This window comes from Spea bombifrons, chromosome 1, assembly GCF_027358695.1.
Source record: "Spea bombifrons isolate aSpeBom1 chromosome 1, aSpeBom1.2.pri, whole genome shotgun sequence".
Classification (NCBI taxonomy): domain Eukaryota; kingdom Metazoa; phylum Chordata; class Amphibia; order Anura; family Pelobatidae; genus Spea; species Spea bombifrons.
Window position 1 is genome coordinate 151,962,623 of NC_071087.1, and position 24,142 is coordinate 151,986,764.

The 24,142-nt window shown below is 38.3% G+C and overlaps 1 protein-coding gene across 1 annotated transcript in view; it reads left to right on the plus strand.

The window, feature by feature from the left end:
- Window positions 1-8,803, plus strand: part of PLCXD3 (phosphatidylinositol specific phospholipase C X domain containing 3) — a 59,681-nt gene extending 50,878 nt beyond the window's left edge. The window contains exon 3 of the mRNA XM_053448092.1: window positions 8,463-8,803. Within this exon, the coding sequence (XP_053304067.1) occupies window positions 8,463-8,616 (154 nt within the window). The 3' untranslated portion in view covers window positions 8,617-8,803. The remainder of the gene's footprint in view (window positions 1-8,462) is intronic.
- Window positions 8,804-24,142: the final 15,339 nt, after the last annotated feature.

The window sequence follows — 24,142 nt, forward strand, 5'->3', positions numbered from 1 at the left end:
TGGCAAAAGATACTGGCACCACCACCAGCAGCAGCGTTGGAAACGGAAAAAGGTGAATGAGTGGGCAATTGACGACCCACTCACCTGTTTCACCCCAGGGCAAAGCATCCAAAGACTGTCAGTCCTAGGCGTTTGGGAGCGGACTTACAGAGCTCAGACACTAGGCCCTAGCGTAAATTGGCTACACCAGCGGAGGTAGCAGGCATTGCCACACCGCAGCAAGTGCAACCAGGGGGAGAAACTACCTTAAACATTAGAGAGAAAAAATTTAACTTTCCAAGCTAAGAGCTGGGTAACCCAATTTGGGCAGATTGAATTTAAGAAAGGCAATCTGCTCCATCAGATGAGGTGCCATGCGTGAGCGCTGTGGACTCAGTATGTTTCCAGTCATAGAAAACACGCGCTCACTTTGAACAGTGGTTGGCGGACATGATAGAAGCTGCTGCGCAACCCATGAGAGTGCAGGCCACACACTCTTCTTTTCATCCCAGTAGCTAAGAGGATCAACATTAGGAGCAGAAGGAACTTCACAGAGGTAAAGTTTGACCATTTCAGCAGCACTACTCTCCTTTCTGCTGCTAGCTCTGTCAGATGGTCCAACTATACTGCCAAGTGCCTCTTCCCAAAACGCAGCTGCTCCACTCAGCTGTGTTGTGCTGCTTGTGGCACTGCTGCTGATGCTGCTGCTAGGGGTAGCAGACCACATCATCTCTTCCTCCTCCTGCACCTCACCCTCCTCGGACAGCATTCCCATTTTACGCTGCCAGTCACGCACCTTGTTGACCAATTGCTCCCGGTAGCTACTGAGAACATTGAATTTCAAAGCTAGCTTTCCCTTAATTCTTGGATCACAAAGGCACGCTAGCATCATTTCGGGACTCTCTTCCATTCGCTTGCGAAGGTGTACTTTTAGCAGATCCTTCAGCTTCCTGACTATGGCTGCTACGTCAGGATGTAGAGTGCCACCTTGAACAGCCTCACGGTTTCCAAGGAACACATCCATCTTGCTGCCTAGATGGGAGAACACTGGGATTACCTGGGCCAGACTGGCAGTGTTTGAGCTTAAATTTTCTGTGGCATCCCTGAATGGTTTAAGGACTGCCACTAGCTGGGCGATCACTGTCCAATCCTCCCTATTCAATGGAGAGGTAATCCCAATATTGTGCTCTGAGGCAAGATTATGGATTGCCCTCTGCTGCTCCAAAATCCTCTCTAGCATGTCTAACGTGGAGTTCCACCGTGTACTGACATCCTGACGTAGGCAGTGTACGGGAAGACCTGACCTCTCTTGCTCTTCCCTCAAAAGTTGGCTAGCCTTAACACTATGGTGAAAGTGCCCAGCGATCTTTCTGCAGCGGGACAGAACTACTGCTGCCACATTAGTTCCTTCTGACATTGCTGCCTTCACTACAAGATGGATGATGTGGGCTGCACAGCGCACACCAACAATATGACCATCTCGCAGCGCTTTCACCATATTGGCACCTCCGTCAGTTACCACAAAACCAACTTCAACATTGGTGCCCGCCTCTGCTCCCACCCAAAGGCTAAACATTTTCCTCATCGCATGCAGAATGTTTTGGGAAGTGTGCTTTTCATCCATCACTTCTGCATGGAGAAGGAAAGATCGGTAGCCTGCTGCAGCAGCTTCCTTAGACACACCGGGCTGCCACCAGTGTGCTGTCAAAGAAAGAAAGGCATGCTGGCCGCTAGGTGCACTCCACAAATCTGTAGTGAAATGAACAGACTGACCAGCAGCCTTGGAAAGCTCCTCTTTCACTGCTGCAACACAGGACCGATACAATGAGGGGACAATGTTCCTGCTGAAAGTGGAACGTGACGGAACTGTATATTGTGGAGCCACAGCCGCCATCAATTGTTTGAAAGGCTCCCCTTCGATCATAGAGAAGGATGCCCCTCCAACAGCAATGAACTGACCAATCAGTCACGTTACTTTATTGGCCTGCTGTTTGGGCATTGACCTTTTGGATTGGAATGCCACAAATTGTTCCAGGGTGGGCTGGACATGCAGTGCTCCAACCTGCCTTGGTCTCTGGCTGCCAGCACTAGTTGCTGCTGCTGCTGCTGCTGCTATTGGCTCAGAAGAAGAAGCTGTTGGGGTTTTTCCACGGCCACCAGCTATGCTGCCTGCACTAAGTTTTACCTCTGCATCTTTCCCCAATAGCACAGCGTTGTGTTGAGTGCTGAGGTGATGCTTCATGCTAGCACTGGTAAAATGGCCAGACACTTTCCCTCTGCTTATTAGCTTCCCACAATGTTTGCACTTTCCATAGCGCCCTTCTTCAACATTTTCAAAGTGCTCCCAAATTGGGGCGCGCATAGCCTTGGAGTGTGCCTTGGGTGCTGCTCTTACTGCTCGGGGTGGATGAACAGAGGCAGAACTAGTGGTGGTGGGACTGGTGGTAACAGTACTGGCCATAGTGGGACTGCTAATTGCTTTAGATTTGCTAGGTTTTGCTGCTGCTGCTGGTGGTGGTGATGGTGATGATCGTAGCGGAGAAGGTGGAGGCTCAGGGGAAAATTGTGCACTAGTCATTTGGACACTGCTCCCTGAGGAATCTGATTCCTGACCACTCATCTCCTCTACTTCCTCTGGCTCATAGTCTAGCTCTTCATTAGCCAGATCGAATGGAATTCCTGCTAGGCTGGAGCTAAGACTGATATCGTCGTGAGACTCGTGACTAGTAGTAGTGCGAGCAGGAAGAATAGACTCTGCACTTGGCCTCTCAGTCTCAGGCTCCTCTGCTACCTCGCTAGGTGGAGTTCCACTATGTGTAGCCCTCTCTCTAACTGTCTTTACAAAAATTTTGTAAGGACTTGGTGGCTTGCTAGAGGTACTAGGAGGACATGGCGTGGCGGTACCAGTGGGAACAGTAGGCGCAGCACTAGTGGTGGTAGAGGCGGGGGTGGTGGTGGTGGTGGTTTTCCCTACAAAGGAATGAGATCGCTTTGGTTTGGGACCCCTCTGAGTCTTGCTGCTAATTTGGCTCTGCTTGGTACCTTGCATGCTGCTGGTGGATGGGGAAGATGCTGCTTGGGGCAAAAGGCACTTCTTTTTAGTCACTGGGCTGGTACTACTTGTGCTACCCTTTAACTTTGAACGTGCTTCTGGTGCTTTAGGCTTTCCGTAAAAAACCATAGAGCTTGTGGGCCTAGCCGCACTACTACTGCCTGCTTTTGGTGCCTTTCCTTTACTTGATGATCCTTCAAGCAATGCTTCCCCAAATGATAAGCGAGAGCTTGGCCTACTTGGCCGACTAGACTGACGCAAAGGCTGCATCTTAGAACTGGTGGTGGTGCTGGTGGTGGTGCTGGTGGTGGTGGTGGTGGTGGTAGATGGAGCTTGTCCCTCCTTAGTCCCAAAAGGAGGATCCATTTCAAATTTTGTGTTGTGTGTGTAGTGTAGTGTAGTGTAGTGTAGTGTTTAAAAAACTATAAAAAAAAAATAAAAAAATAAAAATAAAAAAAGGAAAAACGAATTAAAGACAAAAAAATTAGAGGAAGTTCTCTTCAGTGCTACTGCTTAAAAAGTAAAACTATGCACTACTGCACTGTGCTGTGTGCAATCTGCCAAAATCCTAAAGTTATTTAAATTATTAACTCAAGATTAACTATTTAATAACTAGCAGTATTTTATTTTTAATTTGAATTTACACGGGCCTAAGAGCTTAGCCTACTACTATGCTAGCCTAAAGCTATATTTCCTTACTATAAGTCTACCTCTAGGCAGACGCTCTCAAACCCACTAAGCTAAAGTGAGGTTAAATCAGATTCAGTATATGATTTATTAATTAATATTAAGTTATATAATATTAATAGATTAGAACTAATTTACTTATATATTATGTATTATAGATAGAAGAATATAGATTATGAATTAGAATTTAGAATTAGAATTACTTATATTATAGATTATGAATTAGAATATTATTATTTATAATATATTATAGATTAAGATTAAAGAAGATTAGAATTATTTTAGTACTACAGCTAGTAGCTTGAAGCTTTGCTTAGTACAGCTCGTCACAGTCAATTTTTCTTGAAAAGAATTAGAAATAAAATAAAATGTCACAGCAAAACAGTTATCTTCACTGCTTGCTGCACTCACTAGCCCAACAAGTTCACTTCACTGATGGACTGAGGTGAGCAAAACACTAAGGGTACTTTTAATAAAATTGAAATAAAATGTAAAATAAATGAGAAAATCTTTGCAAAACAGTTAACGTCACTGCTTGCTGATCAAAAAAAAACACAGCACTTATGCGGCTGCACTCACTAGCCCAACAAGTTCACTTCACTGATGGACTGAGGTGAGCAAAACAAATGAAATAAAATGAAAGATTAATTAAGAAAAATTGACTTGGTCTCTTACTGTTGCTAAAACAAAGCACAAACTATAGAGCTGCAGCACCAGTACTAATAAGATTAGCTGAACTATACGCTAGTAGTAATTAATTAATATTATTACTTTTATTTATAGCTAATTTAATTAAGTATTAAGATAAGAAAGAATTAGAGAATTATTGATATTACTGATTTTAGATTAGACACTAGTAGATGTTCTGAATGTCTACAGTACACTCTACACTAGTATACTATTACTAACTATAACTGACAAATATATATATAATTTTATAATGAATTCAATTATTAATTATATTAATTAATATTACTGATTTTAAATTAGACACTAGTAGATGAATGTCTACAGTACACTCTACACTAGTATACTATAGTATATATATATATATGACTGACAAATATATATATATATATATATAATATTATAATGAACTATTAAATTATAGATTCTATTAAATTGTAATTTATAAATTCTATTTAATTTATTTAAGCAGGACAGGCAATAGGCACTAGTGCCAGCCCAGGGCAAGGGCACCCCAGTGCCACTGAGGCACTGGGTGCACTGTCAACTCAACAGCACTTACACTAAAGTTGATGACAAATTAATTTTAAAAAAATTAAATTAATCAAATTATTATTATTAAATATATTAATTAAGTAGCACTGAAGTGAGGATGAAGTACACAGTGAGAAATGGCAGGCTAAGGCTTACCAGTCTCACACAGAACAGAACAATCTCTCTCTGTAACGCTCGGATGCAGCACAGCAGTGTTGCCAAAGCAGTCACAGCGAAAAATGAATGGATCTCTCAGGCAAGCTCTGGTCTTATAAAGGCGCCTTCAGAATTCAAAAAACAGCAGCACAGGCATTGGACGAGACCCTTAGCGTTACGTCACAAGAGTGAGCTGATTGGACAGACGAGGATCAGCTCACTCCTGTTTGAAATTTTGGCGGTTGCGCGGCAAAAACGAAGACGATCACGAAGAATCTTCGATTCTTCGTGATTGTGAGTCTTCGTCTTCGCCTACGGTTTGCCGGCACTGTATTCTGTTCTACGTTCCTTCGGAACGAACAAAAAAACGGCCTCTTCGTGCTCGTTTTCATGTTCGCCCGAAGACGAATGCACAAGTCTAGTTACTGGTGCCTTTCTGTCATCTGGCATTAACGTCCACACAACTGCCGCTCACTGGATATTTTCTCTTTTTCGGACCATTCTCTGTAAACACTAGAGATGGTTGTGCGTGAAAATCCCAGTAGATCAGCAGTTTCTAAAATACTCAGACCAGCCCATCTTGCACCAACAACCACCATGCCACGTTCAAAGTCACTTAAATCCCCTTTCTTTCCCATGCTAATGCTTGATTTGGACTTCAGCAAGTTGTCTTGACCACGTCTACAAGCAATTAAACAGGTGCATCTAATAAAGTAGCCAGCGAGTGTATACTATATATATATATATATATATATATATATATATATATATATATATATATAGATATATATATAGATATATTGGGACACCTCTTAATTATTGAATTTAGGTGTTTCAGTCAGATCCATTACCACAGGTGTATAAAATCAAGCACCTAGCCATCTAGTCTGCATTTACAAAGATTTGTGAAAAAAATTGGTCATTCTGAATAGCTCAGTGAATTCAAGCGTGGTGCTGTGACAGGATGCCACATTTCCAATAAGTCAGTTCATAAATTTCATCCCTGTTAGATATTCCACGGTCAACCGTAAGTGGTATTATTTGAGAACAGCAGCAACCCAGCCACGAAGCAGAAAACCACAAGATGTCACAGAGCGAGGTCTCTAATGTGGTGCTGATTCCATAGCTAAAGTTCCAAATTTCTACTGGCATTAATACCAGCACAAAAATTATATGGCGGAAGGTTCATGGAATGGGTTTTCATGGGCGAGCAGCTACATACAAGCCGTACATCACCAAGTACAATTCCAAGTGTCGGATCGAGTGATGTAAAGCATGAAGCTACTGGATTCTGGAGCAGCGGAAATGTGTTCTGTGGAGTGACGAATCTCGGTTCCCTGGTAGTCTGATGGGGGCGAGTCTGAGTTTGGCGGATGCCGGGAGAACGTTATCTGCCTGACTGCATTGTGCCAACTGTAAAGTTTGGCGCAGGAGGGATAATGGTCTGGGGCTGTTTTTCCAGATGTTGGGCCCCTTACTTCTAGTGAAGGGAAATCTTAATTCTTCAGCATACCAAGACATTTTGGACAATGCTATGCTTCCAACTTTGTGGAAACAGATTGGGGAAGAATCTTTTTCTATTCCAACATGACTGCGCCCCGGTACCCAAAGCAGGGTCCCTAAAGACATGGCTCGATGACTGGTTTGGTGTGGAAGAGCCCTGACTGCAACCCAATTAAACACTTTTTGGATGAACTAGAATGGAGTATTGCGAGCCAGGCTTTCTTGTCCAGCATCAGTTCCTGACCTCACAAATGCTCTACTGGATTAATCGGCAAAATATCCTACAGAAACACTCTAAAATCTCCCCAGATGAGTTGAAGCTGCAAAGGCGGAGGGGAGACTTTTGTCCATATAGTGTGTTTATATGTATATGTAAAAAAAAAATACATGTATTACATGGTGGGAGGGGGGCTGTACTCAGCTACCGATGGCGCTTGGCTCTCCCCTAAGCTTCTTTAACCAGCTTTGACAAAAACACTGATTCTTTTTTTCTGGTTCTGACAAGAATTTGTTTAGTTGCTAGGTGAATATCTTGTCGTTATCTAGACAGGCTCTGGTTACATGAATATGTCATCTCCATTGCTTTGTGTGTTAATTAAACTCCTGTTTTATTTGATATGGTTCAAGGAACCAGCCAGTCTAATAACTGCTCTGATTGTACAAGTCAAGGATACTGCCTAAGTCAATAACGGTGTCTCGCTTTAGATTCTTTGTTTAGCGGTTGTTACTCAGAACTCTTTTCTTGCCAGGCTGTCGAGAAACAGGTGAGACTGTGTTGCAGGGGCAGAATACAATATAAGTCCTGTGAGTTTTAATGGAATATCTTCATTGGCATACAGAGAACCTTTATCAGCAACTATCACTCCTGTGTTTATTTACTTTGTTAGCTATCTCCTTGACTATAATTCTAAAAGCGTCTAATGAAGGAATTGCTCTGTGCCAAACCCAACAGACGCTGTTCCCTATTGAAGTATCTCGACTGTAACAATGATTCAAAAATGTGCTTTACTGTTACTCTTCATAAAAAATAATTGGACATATATATACTATACTGTATACTGCAACAGACTTTGAGTACTAACTCGAATAATGTATCACATCTGAGTCTATACACTAAAGGGTAAATTGACAGGAGCGATGTGGTTTCAACTCCCTCACTTCACTCTACATTTTGAAGGGCCAACTGCGGCGCACCTCTGCTGCAGGATATTCTTGCGTAGTTAAAGCAGTGAACATTTTTCAAAGTCTCTTCAACCAAAATCCAGAAGGATATCATACATGTATGAGGAAAGCAAGAATTTGAGAAATATTTCCTAGGCGAAGGATTTGATGAGTGAATGGCTGTGAAAATAGGAAGATATTTGAGCAGCAAAAATCGTGCACATGAAACATGATAACACATTCTATTCAATATGTTTGGCGGTTTTCTGCTGTTGGAAGAAATACCTTTGACATTTTAATTATTTGCCTTTAGATTTTATGGGTAAACATTTCCAACATATTCAAGGATATTAACACAGTATAGGCAATTTGTGTTATTTAAGCAAATCTTTCATTTCTCGATTTGATATTTTTTCTTGTTTTCATAAAAATAACTTTTTGATGTCAAACTTGACTCCTCATAAGCAAAGTAGAGCCACTGGAAATATTTTATTAATATAAATTGCTTTCTTTTTGTCAAATATATACATTTCACTCATATACTGTATTGTTATTTTTACTCCTTAAAGAGTGAAATTTAGTCATTGTAATAGTAATAAACCCAAGAATGGTGTGCAAAGACCAAATGCCTGTTTGAACGTAGTTTCCCACATAAAGTTTGTATTATTCTTATAACAACATTCTGTCTTGTCTCTTTTTTTAGAGCTTTACCTTCTATGATGCAATGGGTTCGAACTCAAAAGCCAGGAGAAAGCGGAATCAACATCGTCACGGCGGATTTTGTAGAATTAGGCGACTTTATCAGCACCGTCATAAAGCTCAATTATCTTTTGGATGAAGAGGACAGCATGACTTGATAATGCAAGAGACCTTTCCAGAAATAAGATATAAATGCTGCAGTGTAATTGTATTAGCAATGTTATGATGTAACACACAGAATTCTTCCTATTACCTTCCGAGTTGCTTGGGTCTTGTTGCTGGAGGGCTAATCGGGATAGTCAGACTATTTTAGCTTAATTTTACATGTAGAAATAGAAAAATAAATATTAACCAGTGGCAGGTGCAACTGCTTTCATTTTTTTAAAAAAGGGCACTTATTATTTATAATATTATATTATAATTATTATACCCCCAGCTATTAAATTGATCCATAGGGGTTATACATAAAAAGTGAAAATGCTTTTCACCATAACAATCAATTAAACATCTATGTTGATTTGTCTATACCTTTGATTGATATGGTGATAAAACCACTTTTTGATATTTTACATCAACTGATTTTTTTTTATACATAATCCCAATACAGTTAATATTGTTAAATGGAGTTAAGGAGGGTATGACATTATTTGTTGTATCATTTACCTCCTATACCTATTTCATATTCCAACAAAAAAAACAGTAACCCGTATTGAATGTTTTGCTTGTAAATGGTCTAAGTGAGCTTCTACTGTCTAATTATGCACCTTCATCAGTAAATTTGCTTCTAATGCACATTGACTGGATTTTCTTTTTTGGTCAACTAAAGCATCTGTGGACTGTAACAGTAGTAATCCCGGGGTAGTAGAACCCAATAAGGTAGTTTGATGAATGAACCAGATCTGTGACTTGGACCTAAAATTGGTCCTGTGTGGACAGTCTGTCAAAAATTCAGCAGACTTTATGACAGCAGAAGTGAAATTTAATATGTTTCTTTGTCATTTGTGATGTGGCAGGATCAGGCAGCGCGCTCTACTAGTTGACTTACTAGGTGACTTAAGTGTCTACAATGTTTTCCATCCCAGGTTTCTTTGTGTCAAGAGGGTATGTCAGCAGTTACATTTGGTGTATCTTGAGCTATGATTCGGCACACATTTTTGTTAATTTCTCAATGTAAACTTGATGTAACATTGCTGAGGGATTATCAAAAAAAAGACTTTCAATAACTCATTATCAAAGTTGCATAGAAATGGCAGACATTTCTACTCTGGCCTCCCATTACCCCTTAAACCAACAGTAAAAAGACCAGCCTAGAGTGTTCGAAACATCACATGATCTTATTCCAGCTCTCTTATTGGTTAAACTACAAAGCAAATATTTTTTTTACAAATAGCCAGATTTCTTAAAATGTTGAATTTATTATAAAGTCCGTCACCTAAAATAAATCCACTCGGACAGCTCACAGTTAAGGCATCCTGCTTTTGCTATTTTGTGTACTTTAACAAGAAAACAGATTTATGAAATGATTATCCTATTATCATCAGGATACATTTTCATTACTTTAGCTTTCGGGAAATAGCAATTAACCAATTAAACCATATTTGTCAGTTAAGTCAAATAACAATAATTAAGCCAGGTTAATCCTCTAAGCCTCTGTTAAATCTTTTATATTTGGAATAATTTCAGGCTTGTACTGGAGCACCTGCAGTTGTTTCTTGTATAATTACATGTACTGTACTTTGCATGTCGTACAATGTTCAGTAGCCTTTTTTTTGTTTTCTTGACAATGAAATGCCTTCAGTTTAATGTCTCCTTTGCAACTTACAAATATATAATATAATATAATAATATAATCATATAATAATATAATAATATAATAATATACTAGATAATAAAGCCCACGGTACTGCGGACCCAGCGGACGGGATGATAATTCTTACATACCCAAAATCTCTTTGTAAACAACAGTTGGGGTATAACAGTTTTACTTGAGGGTACCAAGCAACCCCAAGTGAAAGAATTAAGAATTTTCACCTTGACTGCCCTTTCAGCTATAGCTCTACAATACAATTGTCCCGAAACTAAATACGTGTTTGGACAAATATATTCCAGCCTTACTTAAAGTCTGACGCTGACTTTTGTTTCAGCTTGTTGCAAACTGAAATCTATTGGAAGTTGCCATTGTTTCAAAATCTGAGGGGCTAAATCAACATGGTATCCATGCTACTGTAAACAGTGTCGTCGGTATCATTTAGATTACCTGGCATTTGGAACAATGCATGTACTGACAACCAAAGTTTTTTTTGGTTGTCAATCAATTATCAAAAAATGTATTTTACTGTGAAGGTAAGTGGGTGTTTTGCCATTAATGTAACTTTAAAGAGCCTTTGAAGCCGTAACTGAGCTCTTCCATTTGACACAATGCAATGACATACTGCCCCGTCCCTTCCTTGGCCCCGTGTTAGCCCCGCTCATTGGCTTTGCCTCCTGTTACTCAGTTAGCCAAGTCTTTTTTTTTTTTTTTTTATAGAGATAGTTTTTAGTTTGATATCATCTGTGTCAATGGAAGTTAGCCTTTTCATATCACTTTTTTGGAGCTCACAATTTATGATTTGAATCAAGGGAGGACTGGTAATTTGAAGATAATGGGCCTGATTGAATGACCTGTCTAAACCTTTATTGGTTTTAACAGAAATGAATAATGAATGGTTTGCAATTTAAGTACTTTTCTAAAATGAAACCCTCATGAGTAAAGACTAGACAACGACCGGTAAAAATGCTCCAATTAAATCTAATGGGGATATCTGCACTTTGGCACTTCAATGAGGCCTGTAGACAAATAATGTGTGTTAAATTGGTACAGTTTAGTCAGACACTCAAAAACCTAGTCTAGAAATGTGTAAATGTATTTCATATATTTTTAAAAGGTAAAACCCAGCAAATGCACAAAAAAGTCTAAATACACATTGGTGCGTGTGTTTTAACTCTTAATTTCAATGTGTTCCAGCATTGCTAGGGTTTAATTTTAAACCATTATTTTCAAAACCCTTTTATGGCATTCGCTAAAATATGTCTTTTCTGTATTATCTTCTGGGCATCATGCCAACAGAATGACAATAATAAATAAATAAATAAATAATGTTATTGTTCAACTTGTTACAGTGTTGCAAAGTTATCAAGGCGATTGTTAGGTAGATTAGATTGTCTGGGTTTTATGCCAGTAGAATTTTGCCTTAATTGGTGAAATTAATGCCTGCTAAATGTTGTAACATTTAGAGATCAATCACATACGAATGAGTCTGAACTAATGTTCTCTTTTAATTTCTTTTTCATTAGTCTGGTTTTGTGACAGCTCAAGCTCAATCTGTCCAGAGGGTTTTTTTTGTTAAACTTCTAGTTCTAGACTGACTAGAGTAAAATGGACTTTAGGCAGAACATGTGCCAAAAATAACTGGATCATTTCTCTGATCCTTGTAGTTTGTAAACCATACAGTAGTGTGTATGGCTTGTGCTCTTAATTTGTTTTCAGCTACTGTATTATTAGGCTGCTCGGCTAGGCTTGACTCTCTGGTATAAAGATTACCAGCTCTTCCCTGCAAGGAATTAGATCTGCAACATTTCATTATACTTTTATTGGGTATTTAACATGGCATTTCCGTACTGACATGCAACATACCAGATATATTCTGAAACACTAACAAGAATCAGCCTTTGATTGGCTCTGGATGACCAACGACACCTGACGTGAAGCAGAATGGCAAACTTATACGCACAGCAAAAAAAAAAAAATATATATAAAAAAAAATATAAATTTATATATATATATATATATATATATATATATATATATATATATATATACAGAAAGGGGAGTGCACAACCTAAAAGGCATAAAAAGACATACACATTCAGATTCCCATGTTGCTGCTAGAATAGAAATGACCAATAAATACACAAAACAATGCAAGAATTCAGCGAGAGAGAGAGACAGAGAAAGAAAGGGGAGCGCACAAACTAAAGAGTGTATAAGGCATACACATATTAAACTTAAAGCACATGTCATTTTGGATGAAGATTGACATATTGTAATATACATCATGTCAGTCTAATGAGAAGGAGTTATCATATTAACAATACATTTCAAAAAAGCTCACTCTTAAATACTGATATTAATATGATTTAATTTATATAGAACCGTCATATTCCACAGCACTGTAGGATGGATACAGAGGAAATTAGATGTGGTGCATCACTTAAACAATTTGGACTTACAGAAACGACAGGTAAAGAGAGCCCGTACAATCTTAGTTAAAACAACATATATCTTAAGCTTTTTGTGTTCGGTATAATTGTTTTGGAGCATTACAAAATCTGTAAGTGTGATTACGTGAGTTTTTAGTGTATAGAACTGTAAAAAGTAGGATCTGAGTAAAATGACAAATATTCTTTAACAACTCCACGGTGACATGGACGTGTCATTTTGATTGATAGGAAATTGTCTTTTATTGTATCTAATTATGATTGTAGGGAGCTGAGTAATTTAGTTTTTTTTTATACAAGATTCTGGTTATTGGATAAAGAGGTTTACCAAATGTCAAACTTGACACGGCTTGTTGATTCTAAGAACGTTACAGAGTCTGAGTCAGAGAATGAGTCATTTTTTCCTTATGTGTCATTTATCTATCCTGTTCCCCACTAGATCATTTACCCAAAGTACTTTGATTATAACAGGAGTTGAAAATGTTAGCGTGTTCTTACGTTAATGATGTACTGCTTACACTTGACACCAAAGACAACATATTATTTCGTTAAATGTTTATTTGTGTAGTTTTAGTTGGCAACATTAATTGTTATAGCTAAAATTCTTACTGGCAAATTGACAGTTTTCCGATGGACGATATTAAAAGCGTGTAGTTTCCAAATATCTGGGATTAGATAAGGATTTTTCAATTCAGGAACAACAGAGCACCTTGTGTTGGTACATTTCAATAATTGAGCAATTATAATGCTTGGTGTTTAAATTTAAAATTGTATGCAACACAGTGGTGGAACTACCGGGGTCGCAGGGGTCGCGACTGCGACCGGGCCCTGGAGTTCTGCCAGTCAGGGGGGCCCAAGGGGTGCCAAGCAGTTGCTGAAAACGACAGCTCGGCACCTCTTGGGCCCCCCTGACTGACAGAAATCCAGGACTCCTCTGCTCCCCACCGCTGCAGCTGCTGCCGCCGCCGCCGCTTATCTCAGCGCTGCCCAGAGTGCAGTGTTGGGAGCATGAGGCGTTTGTCTCGGGTGCCGGCGCTCAGCGTGAAGCGCCGGCACCCGAGACAAACGCCTCACATTCCCAAAACAGGGGTTGACGGTAATTGACCTACAAAGGGGGTAGGGAGGGAGTGGGTAGATCGTGAGAAGGAGGGTAGGGAGGGAGAGGGTAGGTCGTGAGAAGGGGGGGTAGGGAGGGAAAGGGGAGATAGTGAGAAAGGGATAGATGGATTGGGGGGGGCCCTTAACAGATTCTTGCACCGGGGCCCTGAGGTTTCTAGTTACGCCCACATTCAATTTACATTCTTGATAAGGTGTTTTAAAATAATACACAAATCAATCTTCCCTTTAACTCTGCTTTGGAAACTATTCTTATTTTATTTAGCTTAGTACTAGTAATTTAGCTGTGGCTTGGTAAACTAGAAAGAGAAAAACAGAACTTTTACCCCTTGATTGTGGGTAACTAAACTTGCCTTAACTTGGAAGACAAGCAGGAATGCAATCAGTGGTAATAAACATAAAATTAGTTAAAATGTATGTTATTCATTGATGCATACTGATTAACCATTTCCGTGACATAGGTTTGAATAATAAATGCCTTCTGTGTCTCAGTGGGTTCAATGCATAAAAACGGATAACATTCTATTTCATTATGTACTTTGTGAATGTAACATTTTAATTTAGCCATGTTTATGCATACATTTAAATAAATGTATATTTATCTCGCTGTTTTGTTTTTGTATGTGAAATAACGTTCAACTGCAGCTATGTTATTTCTACCCATTTTGCCAAATGGATGAGCCGAATTCCATATCACGTTAATGCAGTGAAAACCATTTTATTGTTTCCTACTACAATTTTTATTTTTACCAGTTTAAAAAAAAACAGAACAAGTTGGTTCCTTTGTCATCTATGTTTCTGTTTATAATTATGTTTCATTATTCAGTAAAAATATCAGTAAAAATCCCCAAAGCGCAGGCTCGGTACTAGAACAGCACTTGTCTAATGGCATTGTAAGGAGGTGAATGGAAATGTGAATTGCTAAGATTCCCTACTTCTAACTTTCCTCTCTGTTTTCATCTCCATTTTCGCTATTCTCTCCTACGTTTTAACCCTTTGAATCCAAGCATCACCCACAAAGTCAGTGTCTGTATTGCATTAGTATCACGGCCATCTGGGATGAATCTCTGTTCCCTAAACCGTTATTATACTCACGCTCCTCAAAATTAGCCATCCAACACCATGTGAATTGTGTGGTTAAAGCAACTAAGAGTTAAAAAAATGTTGGCGAGCATACCTTTCAATTTTTTTACATCATTTTATGGATTGTATCGATTATCTTAAAAAAAAATGTCAATAGTTTGCCTTTCTTCTGATATGTTGAAAAAAAATGTAAATTATTATTTTTGCATTGTCATTTGTAAATATATATACATATATTTTGGTATTTGTTGTGCATGTTGATAAAAATATTCTAAAAGGCTCACTAGCCACCAAATTAACATAAATTTGGTAAAAAAAAAAGTAAAGCCTTTGCTTCACCAATTGAATTTTGCTGCTCCTGCTTACAATTTAATCTATCATAAATTAAAATTAACTTACAATATGGAAAAATAAAACAATATGCTCTGTATTTTTAAGTGCAAACGGCTTTATTATTGCTTTTTACTTATTTAATATGATAACAGTTTTCTTATCTCAATAAGAGAGCTCATTCAATGCTTGGTTTTAAACTATAAGGCTTTATATTCAGTTAATTTGCAGTAATGTTAATATAGTCAGAATACATGACTGATTGTTGATTTTAACGTTGAGACCTTCCACTTAGGAAATTTGATGCAGTCTGTGGAGTTATGTGAGTTTAGTTGACTGTGTCGTTTTGTAATTATTGGCAATATGCTGTATGTCTGTTTGAGAAGGGAAATGAAATATATCCTAATTAAGAAGCTTAGTCTTGTTATACCATGCCTTAAATTAGGAAGTGAATCTATTCCTCACACTGCACATGTATAGTAATTGTCTCAAAGCTACAAACATTTAAGAATGTGTTATCAGTACCAGTATGTTGCTAGCATTACCCATCATCATGAAACGGTTTACCAAAGCATAGCAAATACCCTTTATTGGAATACCCCAACCCACAAGAATATGATGGGGGCCATATACCAAGTCATTCTTAAACAGAGTGGATATTTAATTGGTTCTTATTGCCCACAAAGTCCATTTTATTTACACTTTTCAGTGGACTAACGTCTTTTTTATATAATCCCAAATCTTGGCCGACTTGAAATCCTTTACTGGTTCTTCTACTACAATTACCAACAGCTATAAATCAAGTGTCGAAATTAGTAAAGTTACTTTGTCCTGTTGCATTACTTTGGGGAGTATTAGGAGTTAAGTAAGCATAGGTAAGAGTTAGGCATGCTTAAGTATGTCTTTTACATGACCTTCACATTTATGTATATGGCCCACAACAATCCTGCTTTGGACTCTCCAATAACCTATTATTTATTGTTTTCCTTATTTTTGTAAGTGGCTTTACTTACTCTAGTAAAGAGTCCTTTACTAGTAAAGAGTCCTTTACTAGTAAAGAGTCCTTTACTAGTAAAGAGTCCTTTACTAGATGTTCTTATATGCTTTAAATGTTAATCTGGATAAAGCTTTAGATTTGTGTCTCTTTCCTCCATACATACCCTGAAATCGAATCGGAAAAGTACATGCTAGTTCATTACCTGCTCCTTGCATTAAAGTCAATTCCTATTAGTAGCATCTATGCACACAATATGAAAGTACATACATCTTATGGGGAACTGTTCAAACAAACAGGTCCATAAAAAACAAAGACAAGAAAATTGTGGTCCATGTGGTCTATGCTGTGGTGGGTGCTGGAAATTGTGGTCTTAGAATAACTGACGGGTTCCAAGTTGGCATTTTAATTAGCAGCAAAAATAATGGGTGCCTTGCACTGAAATCTAAAGAATCTTGACTTTCACGGGATGCAAATTAGTATAAACACTATGAATCTCCTCCAAATGATATACTGTCCCTATAAAATACATTGGAACACCTCTCTGTAACTTCATATATGTAGTTGAAATTACTGCTTATGAATAATGCATTATGCTCGTGCACGTTGTCCCTGTTAAAAGGTTAATAAAACTAATTTTTAAGATAAACCATAAATTGATGGTACAAAAATGAATGCTTCAAGTAACACAAAGGATCATGTATATTTTCCATTTAATTGTAATAACTTTTCATTGAACGTGTTCAGAGTACCTTTACTATTAAAATATATTTTTCAAGTAAAAGTAAATGATAGCTTTGCAAATTTTGGTGCAAAGAGTATATTTACCCAAAATGTTTTAAACAGATACAGTGGACAACACTAAAAAGCACAATTATGCCTCAAATACAAGATTACTGCTAATGTAATTGTTCATAATCAGATCACAACATTTAAAAAGCTAGCACGCGGAAATTAAGAATAGAATACATACGTTTTAATTCAGTTAATCGAAACTATTTTGTAACCGGTTTTGATTTGTACATGGTTTTTTTTTTATAGTGGTACAGAGTAAGAGTGAAATGTTTGCTATTTATGGTAATGTGTTCGTCTTTCTGAGAAATTGTGAAGTGCGATAAATATTACGCTAAAATGTTGCTATGCGTTCACCATTGGATGAAATGGTATTTCCTTTGGTGATCAAGACTGTTCCTTTTCTTTAGGATCAAGTCAGTGGTACTGTATATGTAAAAATGCCGCTGTTGTATAAAGTACATGTGAATTTATATGACAAGAATGTGCATTAAATGTCAAAATTTGTATTCAGTGGAACGTCTATTAAAACTGGTACTTGTAAATTTCGGGTTGATGTGTCGCATGTCTTTAAACAAAATGTTATTGCTGTAGATTGAAAAATCACGGTCTTTTCAGCTATATTATCCCTCACTTATTAAGAAGACAATGCTGCATTTTGCCTAATGGACAAAACTGAAAACGTACCCAAACAGGCTGTGGATTTGAAAGAGGAAAATTCTGAATCTCCAAAACAATCTATCCTAGCCCTGAGATCACATATTTATTTTTTCTTGTCCCTCTGTAGGCCCAAGTTTTTTCTAAATGAAATCTAAGCCATCTCTCCATCAACCTTATTTATTGTTTATTTATGTTTTGCACGTACTTTTGAATTATTTTCTGTTATTTTAGAGAAAGCCCTTCTTGCGAAGTTATAATATGCGTTTATTGGGTGTGGAATGTATTATTATTAATGTGTGTATGAAATATATGAGTGGTACATGTATAATGTATGTGTGTGGGGTAGTATTGTTTGTGGTGGGGTGTTTGGTAAGTTAAGACCTATTATACTTGGGATCTCTCCATGTGGAGCACTGCTTCAGAGGACCAGTTTCTTCTTTGTCTGGGCCGTAAAATGGTATGTGGCCACCTCTTGTATCCACCTTATGTTCTGCCTGCTCCCTTTCCAGTTTTCAGATATGCCTATTTTGGGCTCAAACACAAGATCTAATATGAGAACAGAAGAACCTCTGATAGGGGAGATAGCAAATCCCTCAGAGGGCACATACTTTCTCTACTGAACTTTTTGGCCAATCAACCAGTATGATGTCAGGAATTTAGTGGGGGCATGGCAATCTGGCCAGCATTATTTTAGAAAAATACTTTGATATCATACCCATACCTTACATGGTTGGTTATTCCAAACAACCTGAAACAATCTGAAAATAGATTGGAAATAATGATGTCATAAACCAACAGCTACATATGGAAAATGCTTTTACCCAAGCATATAACAGAGACTTTTGTCTTGATAAAAAGTCGATGCAAACACAATAGAAAGCAATCATATTTAACCTGTGGTGCGTCTAAAAATTCCAATTTCCTATTTCTTTCATGTAATTATGAGGTATTTGGCAAAGAGGACTGACAAAAAATGTAATCAACAGTGTACTGTATGTAGTACAGAGAAAAAAGCTAGAGAACTCCAAAACTTCTCCCATGGTATCTTGAACATTGTAGCCAATGAACAGCACTATATGGGTTTATCAGGAACCTGCGACATGAAGGATTTGGGAGAAATACACTTTAAAGGGGAACTTTCACATAGTGTCAGGATTGGGTTTGGAGCGCAAGAGCAGAGGGCAGTCCAAAAGCAATGTCAGGAACAGTCCAATAGGTCAGGGGCCGGCGGCGTTCAGAGAAAACGGCAGTACAAGCTAGGGTCAGGAAATAGACAAGTGGGGTAGTCCAATAGGAGAGCCAAAGGTCAAATACCAAAGAATCCAAAAAATAAGGGTCTGTAGCAAGGCGAGCAGAGAAGAACAGGAATCTGGAGTCCACAGACATACAGGAATCAAAGTTCTGAAACACTGGAGTAAAGTCGTCACAGTCTGAGGGGTTTTTATAGTGCTGCAGGTATCTACTCCCCCCCTGTGTTGAACAAGCTCCTCACTGGATTGGTTGTCAGAGAGAAGTGATTCCACAGCACCTGGTTCACTGTTTATGTGTGTGAGCACTATTGGTGAATAGTTAATGGTGGAGACTTCACCTCCCCTCCACAGGTGTGCAACATTTGGAAGTCCTCTCTGGGGTTTGCTGCACTTTAGGCCACGGTTTTGGCCTACCGCGCTACCGCTACCAGGCTAACGCTATCAAGGAGCTTTTGGATGACCTGCAGTAATGGAGGACAGCTGAGGAGAGCAGGTAAGGGTAAGGGTAAGGGTGAGGGGGCCATGACACATAGTTTTTAGAGTTGCTAAACTAATGTACTAAACCTAGCTATAGCTCATGCTTTTTTGAAAATTGGTGTGTTAGTTATGGGAATAGTTTAAAATTTTGGTGCAATTTCATTTTACAAATGCTGAGATCCATGGCAAAAAAATCACAACATAAGATTTGGTTTCTTTAATTGAAATTGGCTAATTTCTCTTTCCATCATTACAGCGGATGTGAACATCAGTTGGCTTGCACTAAAGGACAGTAGTAACATATGCAAGAATAATAAAATGAGATGGATGCTGCCATGGCATACACATAAGTGGGGGGTTTAATACATCTGTACTATTTAAATCTGCACAGAATTATAAAATGTAGGATTGAAGACTGGCAGGTCTAGTCAACAGCGCATGATACTAAAATCATTGTTTTTTTTGCCCAGTTCATCCTCCCAAATTAATTATACTTCTTTTGATTATAAAGTGAAAAGCTAGTGTTATGGTATCTGTACACAGCACCGGTTGGTTTGTTTGCTTAAGTAAAGGACATTGGGGTCAGCTGTGTCCATTCTAGTTGGCCTTTTCATATGTAATGTAATAGTGATTTTTAAGTGTACAAAACAAGATTACATGTTGTCTGTCTTTCCATGCATAAATGTTCCCCAATGTACAATTTATTCATGATAAAAAATGATTAAAAGTGGTTAAAAACTGCCACTCTAATTGGCCTAAATATGCGCATCAAATATAGTAAGGTTGATAGAGTCACAATACATGGTTATACCAAGGTCCAGAACTATGAAATACCTTTAGGAGGCACCCCCTTTTAAAAGGTGTCCATATATGCTTTCCATATGTCTTCCAGCTTTAACACAGGGCTGTCAGTCACAACCCTCACGTCACCTGTTTCTTCCTCAGGCAGGGGTGTTTCATTATATGCACCTCAGTAATCACAGCTCAACATCCATGTTTATAGATGGTTTCTGTCTTTACTCTATTAAGACAGCCCGCATCAAACTTACTAATGATCTCCTCTCTGTTAAAACAAAAGGACACCTTTGCAGCCTTTGGCACTGTTGATCGTCCTTCAGCTCATGGCGTCCATGATGTGACTTTTTCTTGGATCAAATCATACCTCTCTAACTGTACCTTCCGTGTTTCCTTTAATGGAACTTTCCCTCCACTATACTTATCTATTGGTATCCCTAAGACCTCCATTCTAGGGCTAGTTTGCTCCATGTACACCTGCTCTATTGAACAACTAATAGCTACCTTTGGTACTCAGTACTACCTATACACAGACGACATTCTAATCTATATTTCCTTTCCTGACCGTTAACCCTGTCTTCTTACTCGCCTTACCAACTGTCTTTCTCTAATGCATCATGGATGCACACACCATGCATCCCATTATCCGAAGCGCCGACACTTCTGGCCAAAATTCCTAACATCTCGATCACTGTTGACAATTCTAGAATTCTTGTAAATCGCAGTGATCATTCAAATATTTCCTTAATTCTATATTTACAATTGAACATTTTAAACATATTCCTTTTATGGCTTTCTTAAATATTTAACATTTTCACAAACGGTTGGCATTATCTTGTTATGTCTTTGTGCATCTATTTTATATTGTTTTATTCTTCTAAAGTTGGGCGTTACTAAGTAACACAGCATTAACAGTATTTGTGTGCGTCCAAAGTGTAGTTTCACATGATTGAGTGAGAAGTCTAAATGTCTCAATGGGTTGTTAACCTTTTCTAATTCATATTTCAAAAGTGTCTCAGGAGTGAAAAGGTGTCTCTCGACATTAATTAATGAATACATTAACAGACGGGAATATGTTGAGCTAGAGAGAAGAAGCCAGGCTGAGAATAATTTAGGAAATGTGTCAGTTATATAATGAAGCCTAAACTATCCTTATAAAAGAAGTCAAAAGACAAATATGGATGTGAAGTGTCTCTACCAACATAGAAAACAGATCTTCAGGCAATAATTAGCTCTTCTGATGATTCTAGATCTTATTCTGACATCTGAACGAATTAAATAAACATCTGCCTGTAGGAAAAGTAAAGGTTTTTTTTTTATTATAAATGAAGCACTGTCAAATTGGTTTATTTGCTATACGGTAACATTTGTGGGTGAATTTTAGTAAGATGTAGAAACCTAAAAAAACTCATTGCTGGCAACCAATAGAAAAGTACTGAAAAGAATTTAAAAAAATGGTGATTGGCCCAACGAAACATCTGTATCTGGAATATTACAGTACTTGGTGAATGGCATTGCTTAATATAGCATCGTATTACCTTTTTATATTTAAAATTATATTTAAAATTATGGTAGACACTATGAATATATATATATATATATATATATATATATACATATAAAGTCAGTACATAAAACGAGAAAGAGGGAAATTAAAGTCGACATAAATTTCTCCTGAAGCGTAAAATAGCTTTGATCCTTAAGGGGTTGAAATTCCCAGAACTGGTATTAATAATGTTCTAGGACCTCTGTGTCATATCGATATTTTCATGCTAAATGCATATTTGAGTCAATGTTGCATGAAATACAGTGCATGTTACTGAATGCAAATCAGTGGGGCCCTTCTATAGTTATTGGAGTTGGGAAATAAGACTTTTGTCTTGTTTAACTCCTCCTCCAGCTGCCTCTACTGAAGGCAAGGAGCATACCTTAATAAAAAAAAACATTCCATTAAAAGCAATGGGAGCAGCAGTAGCCAAACACATGTATGATATCTGAACAATGGTTTTGCTAATTCTTAAATTACCGTATTTGCTCTGAAAAATACCCCTTGTCTTATAATCGGGGTCGTCTTATAATCAGACCTCAAATAGGTCTGACTATGAGACTAAGATCCAGATCCCCGCAGCGATGCAGGGGACCTGGATCCTCCTGTGTATGCCCCCACCAACTTACCGGTGCTTTTGAGTCCCCGGTGCTTAGTCCGGCCAGCGTGTAGAGCTCTACGCGCATGAGCGGAGGTTGTCTACGCGAATCGTGTAGATTTCTACTCGCTGCCCAGACTAAGCACCGGGGACTCAGATGCAGGGGACCTGGATCATCCTGTGTTATGCCCCCCCCAACTTACCGGTGCTTCTGAGTCCCCGGTGCTTAGTCCGGGCAGAGTGTAGAGCTCTACGCGACTCGCATAGACAACTTCTGCTCAAGCGCGTAGAGCTCTACACGCTGCCCGGACTAGGCACCGGGGGACTCAGAAGCACCGGTAAGTTTGGAGGAGGGAGGGGGAGGGAGTGTTAAATGGGGGCATAAGGCATTTCTGGAGGCAGAGTGCTCTGTGAAATGCCTTTTTACCCCCTTAATGCCACTCTGCCGCCAGAAATGCCTTTTAACCCTCTATACGCCACTCTGCCTCCTGAAATGCCCTATACCTCCCTATATGCCACTCTGCCCCATAATATGCCTTTTAACTCCCTAAATGCCAGAGTGGCATATGGGGGTATAAGGCATTTCTGGAGGCAGAGTGGCACATAGGGGGTCAAAAGGCATATAATGGGGCACAGTGGCATATAGAGGGTTAAAAGGTGTATCATGGGGCACAGTGGCATTTAGAGGGTTAAAAAGCATATCATGGGGCACAGTGGCATATATGGGGTATCAGGCATTTCTGGGGCAGAGTGGCAAGCCTGGGGCAGATGTTCATAACTGGGGGGGGGCAGGTTGAAAAAAAGGAAATAAAAACAAAATATGTTTCTCAATCATAGCTTTTATTAACAAACAATTGTTCACATAGTTTACATGAATTAACATTTACTGGTAAAACTTTTTTCCTATAGGGTCATCTTATATTCAGGCTTTTTCTTTTTTCATAAATTAATATTCAGATTTTGAGGGGTCGTCTTATAATCAGGGTCGTCTTATAATCGAGCAAATACGGTACTTTAATGAGACTGCTACTAAGCATGTTCAAGAAGATAGATTGTAAGCTTGTCTGAGTACTGCCCTCCATACCTTGTTTTGTAAGTCATAATTGTTATGTCCTGTTCCCCTTATAAAAAGCTGCAGAATATGACGGGACTGCATAAATCAATAAATAATAATAATAATCATCATAATAATAATAATAATTACATACTACAACTAATACGAAAGGGATAATCAACCCTTGAGTTCAAATGTCAAGTACAGCATAGGCAAGCAAATAATAATTACAAACTGATACTTCCTGGTTTCAATGGAAGCAACCAAAACTCTGGTCCTCCTATGCATCCCCACCAATGAAGATCTTAAAATGATTTGCACATATTTATTCTTTAGCTTTAAAAAGAGATGTTTACCTTTAGAAAATGTTGTAGCTCCAGAGGTGGTCTGGTCTTCACACCACTTTTAGCAACTTGTGTTGTATGGAAGAGCATCTCTCTCATGTGTTAAAATGAATATAATGGCTGATTGTTCCTTTAAAGGAGAAACAGATCTCAGTTTTTAATCCTAATTTGCATGCATTTAAATGTATTGTATCCATACAAAATAGGTTCCAATGTGCATCAAAAGTAAAACTATAATTTAGGGGTCTAGGTTTCATTTTAAACAAAGTCTGTTGTTCCCGTTTTGCTTAAAAGAAAGTACCAGAGCACCACAAAAATCATTTGATCCGGGATTACTTGACTTTATAATTGCATTAGTTCTATCCCAAACAATTTGGATTTCTACAGA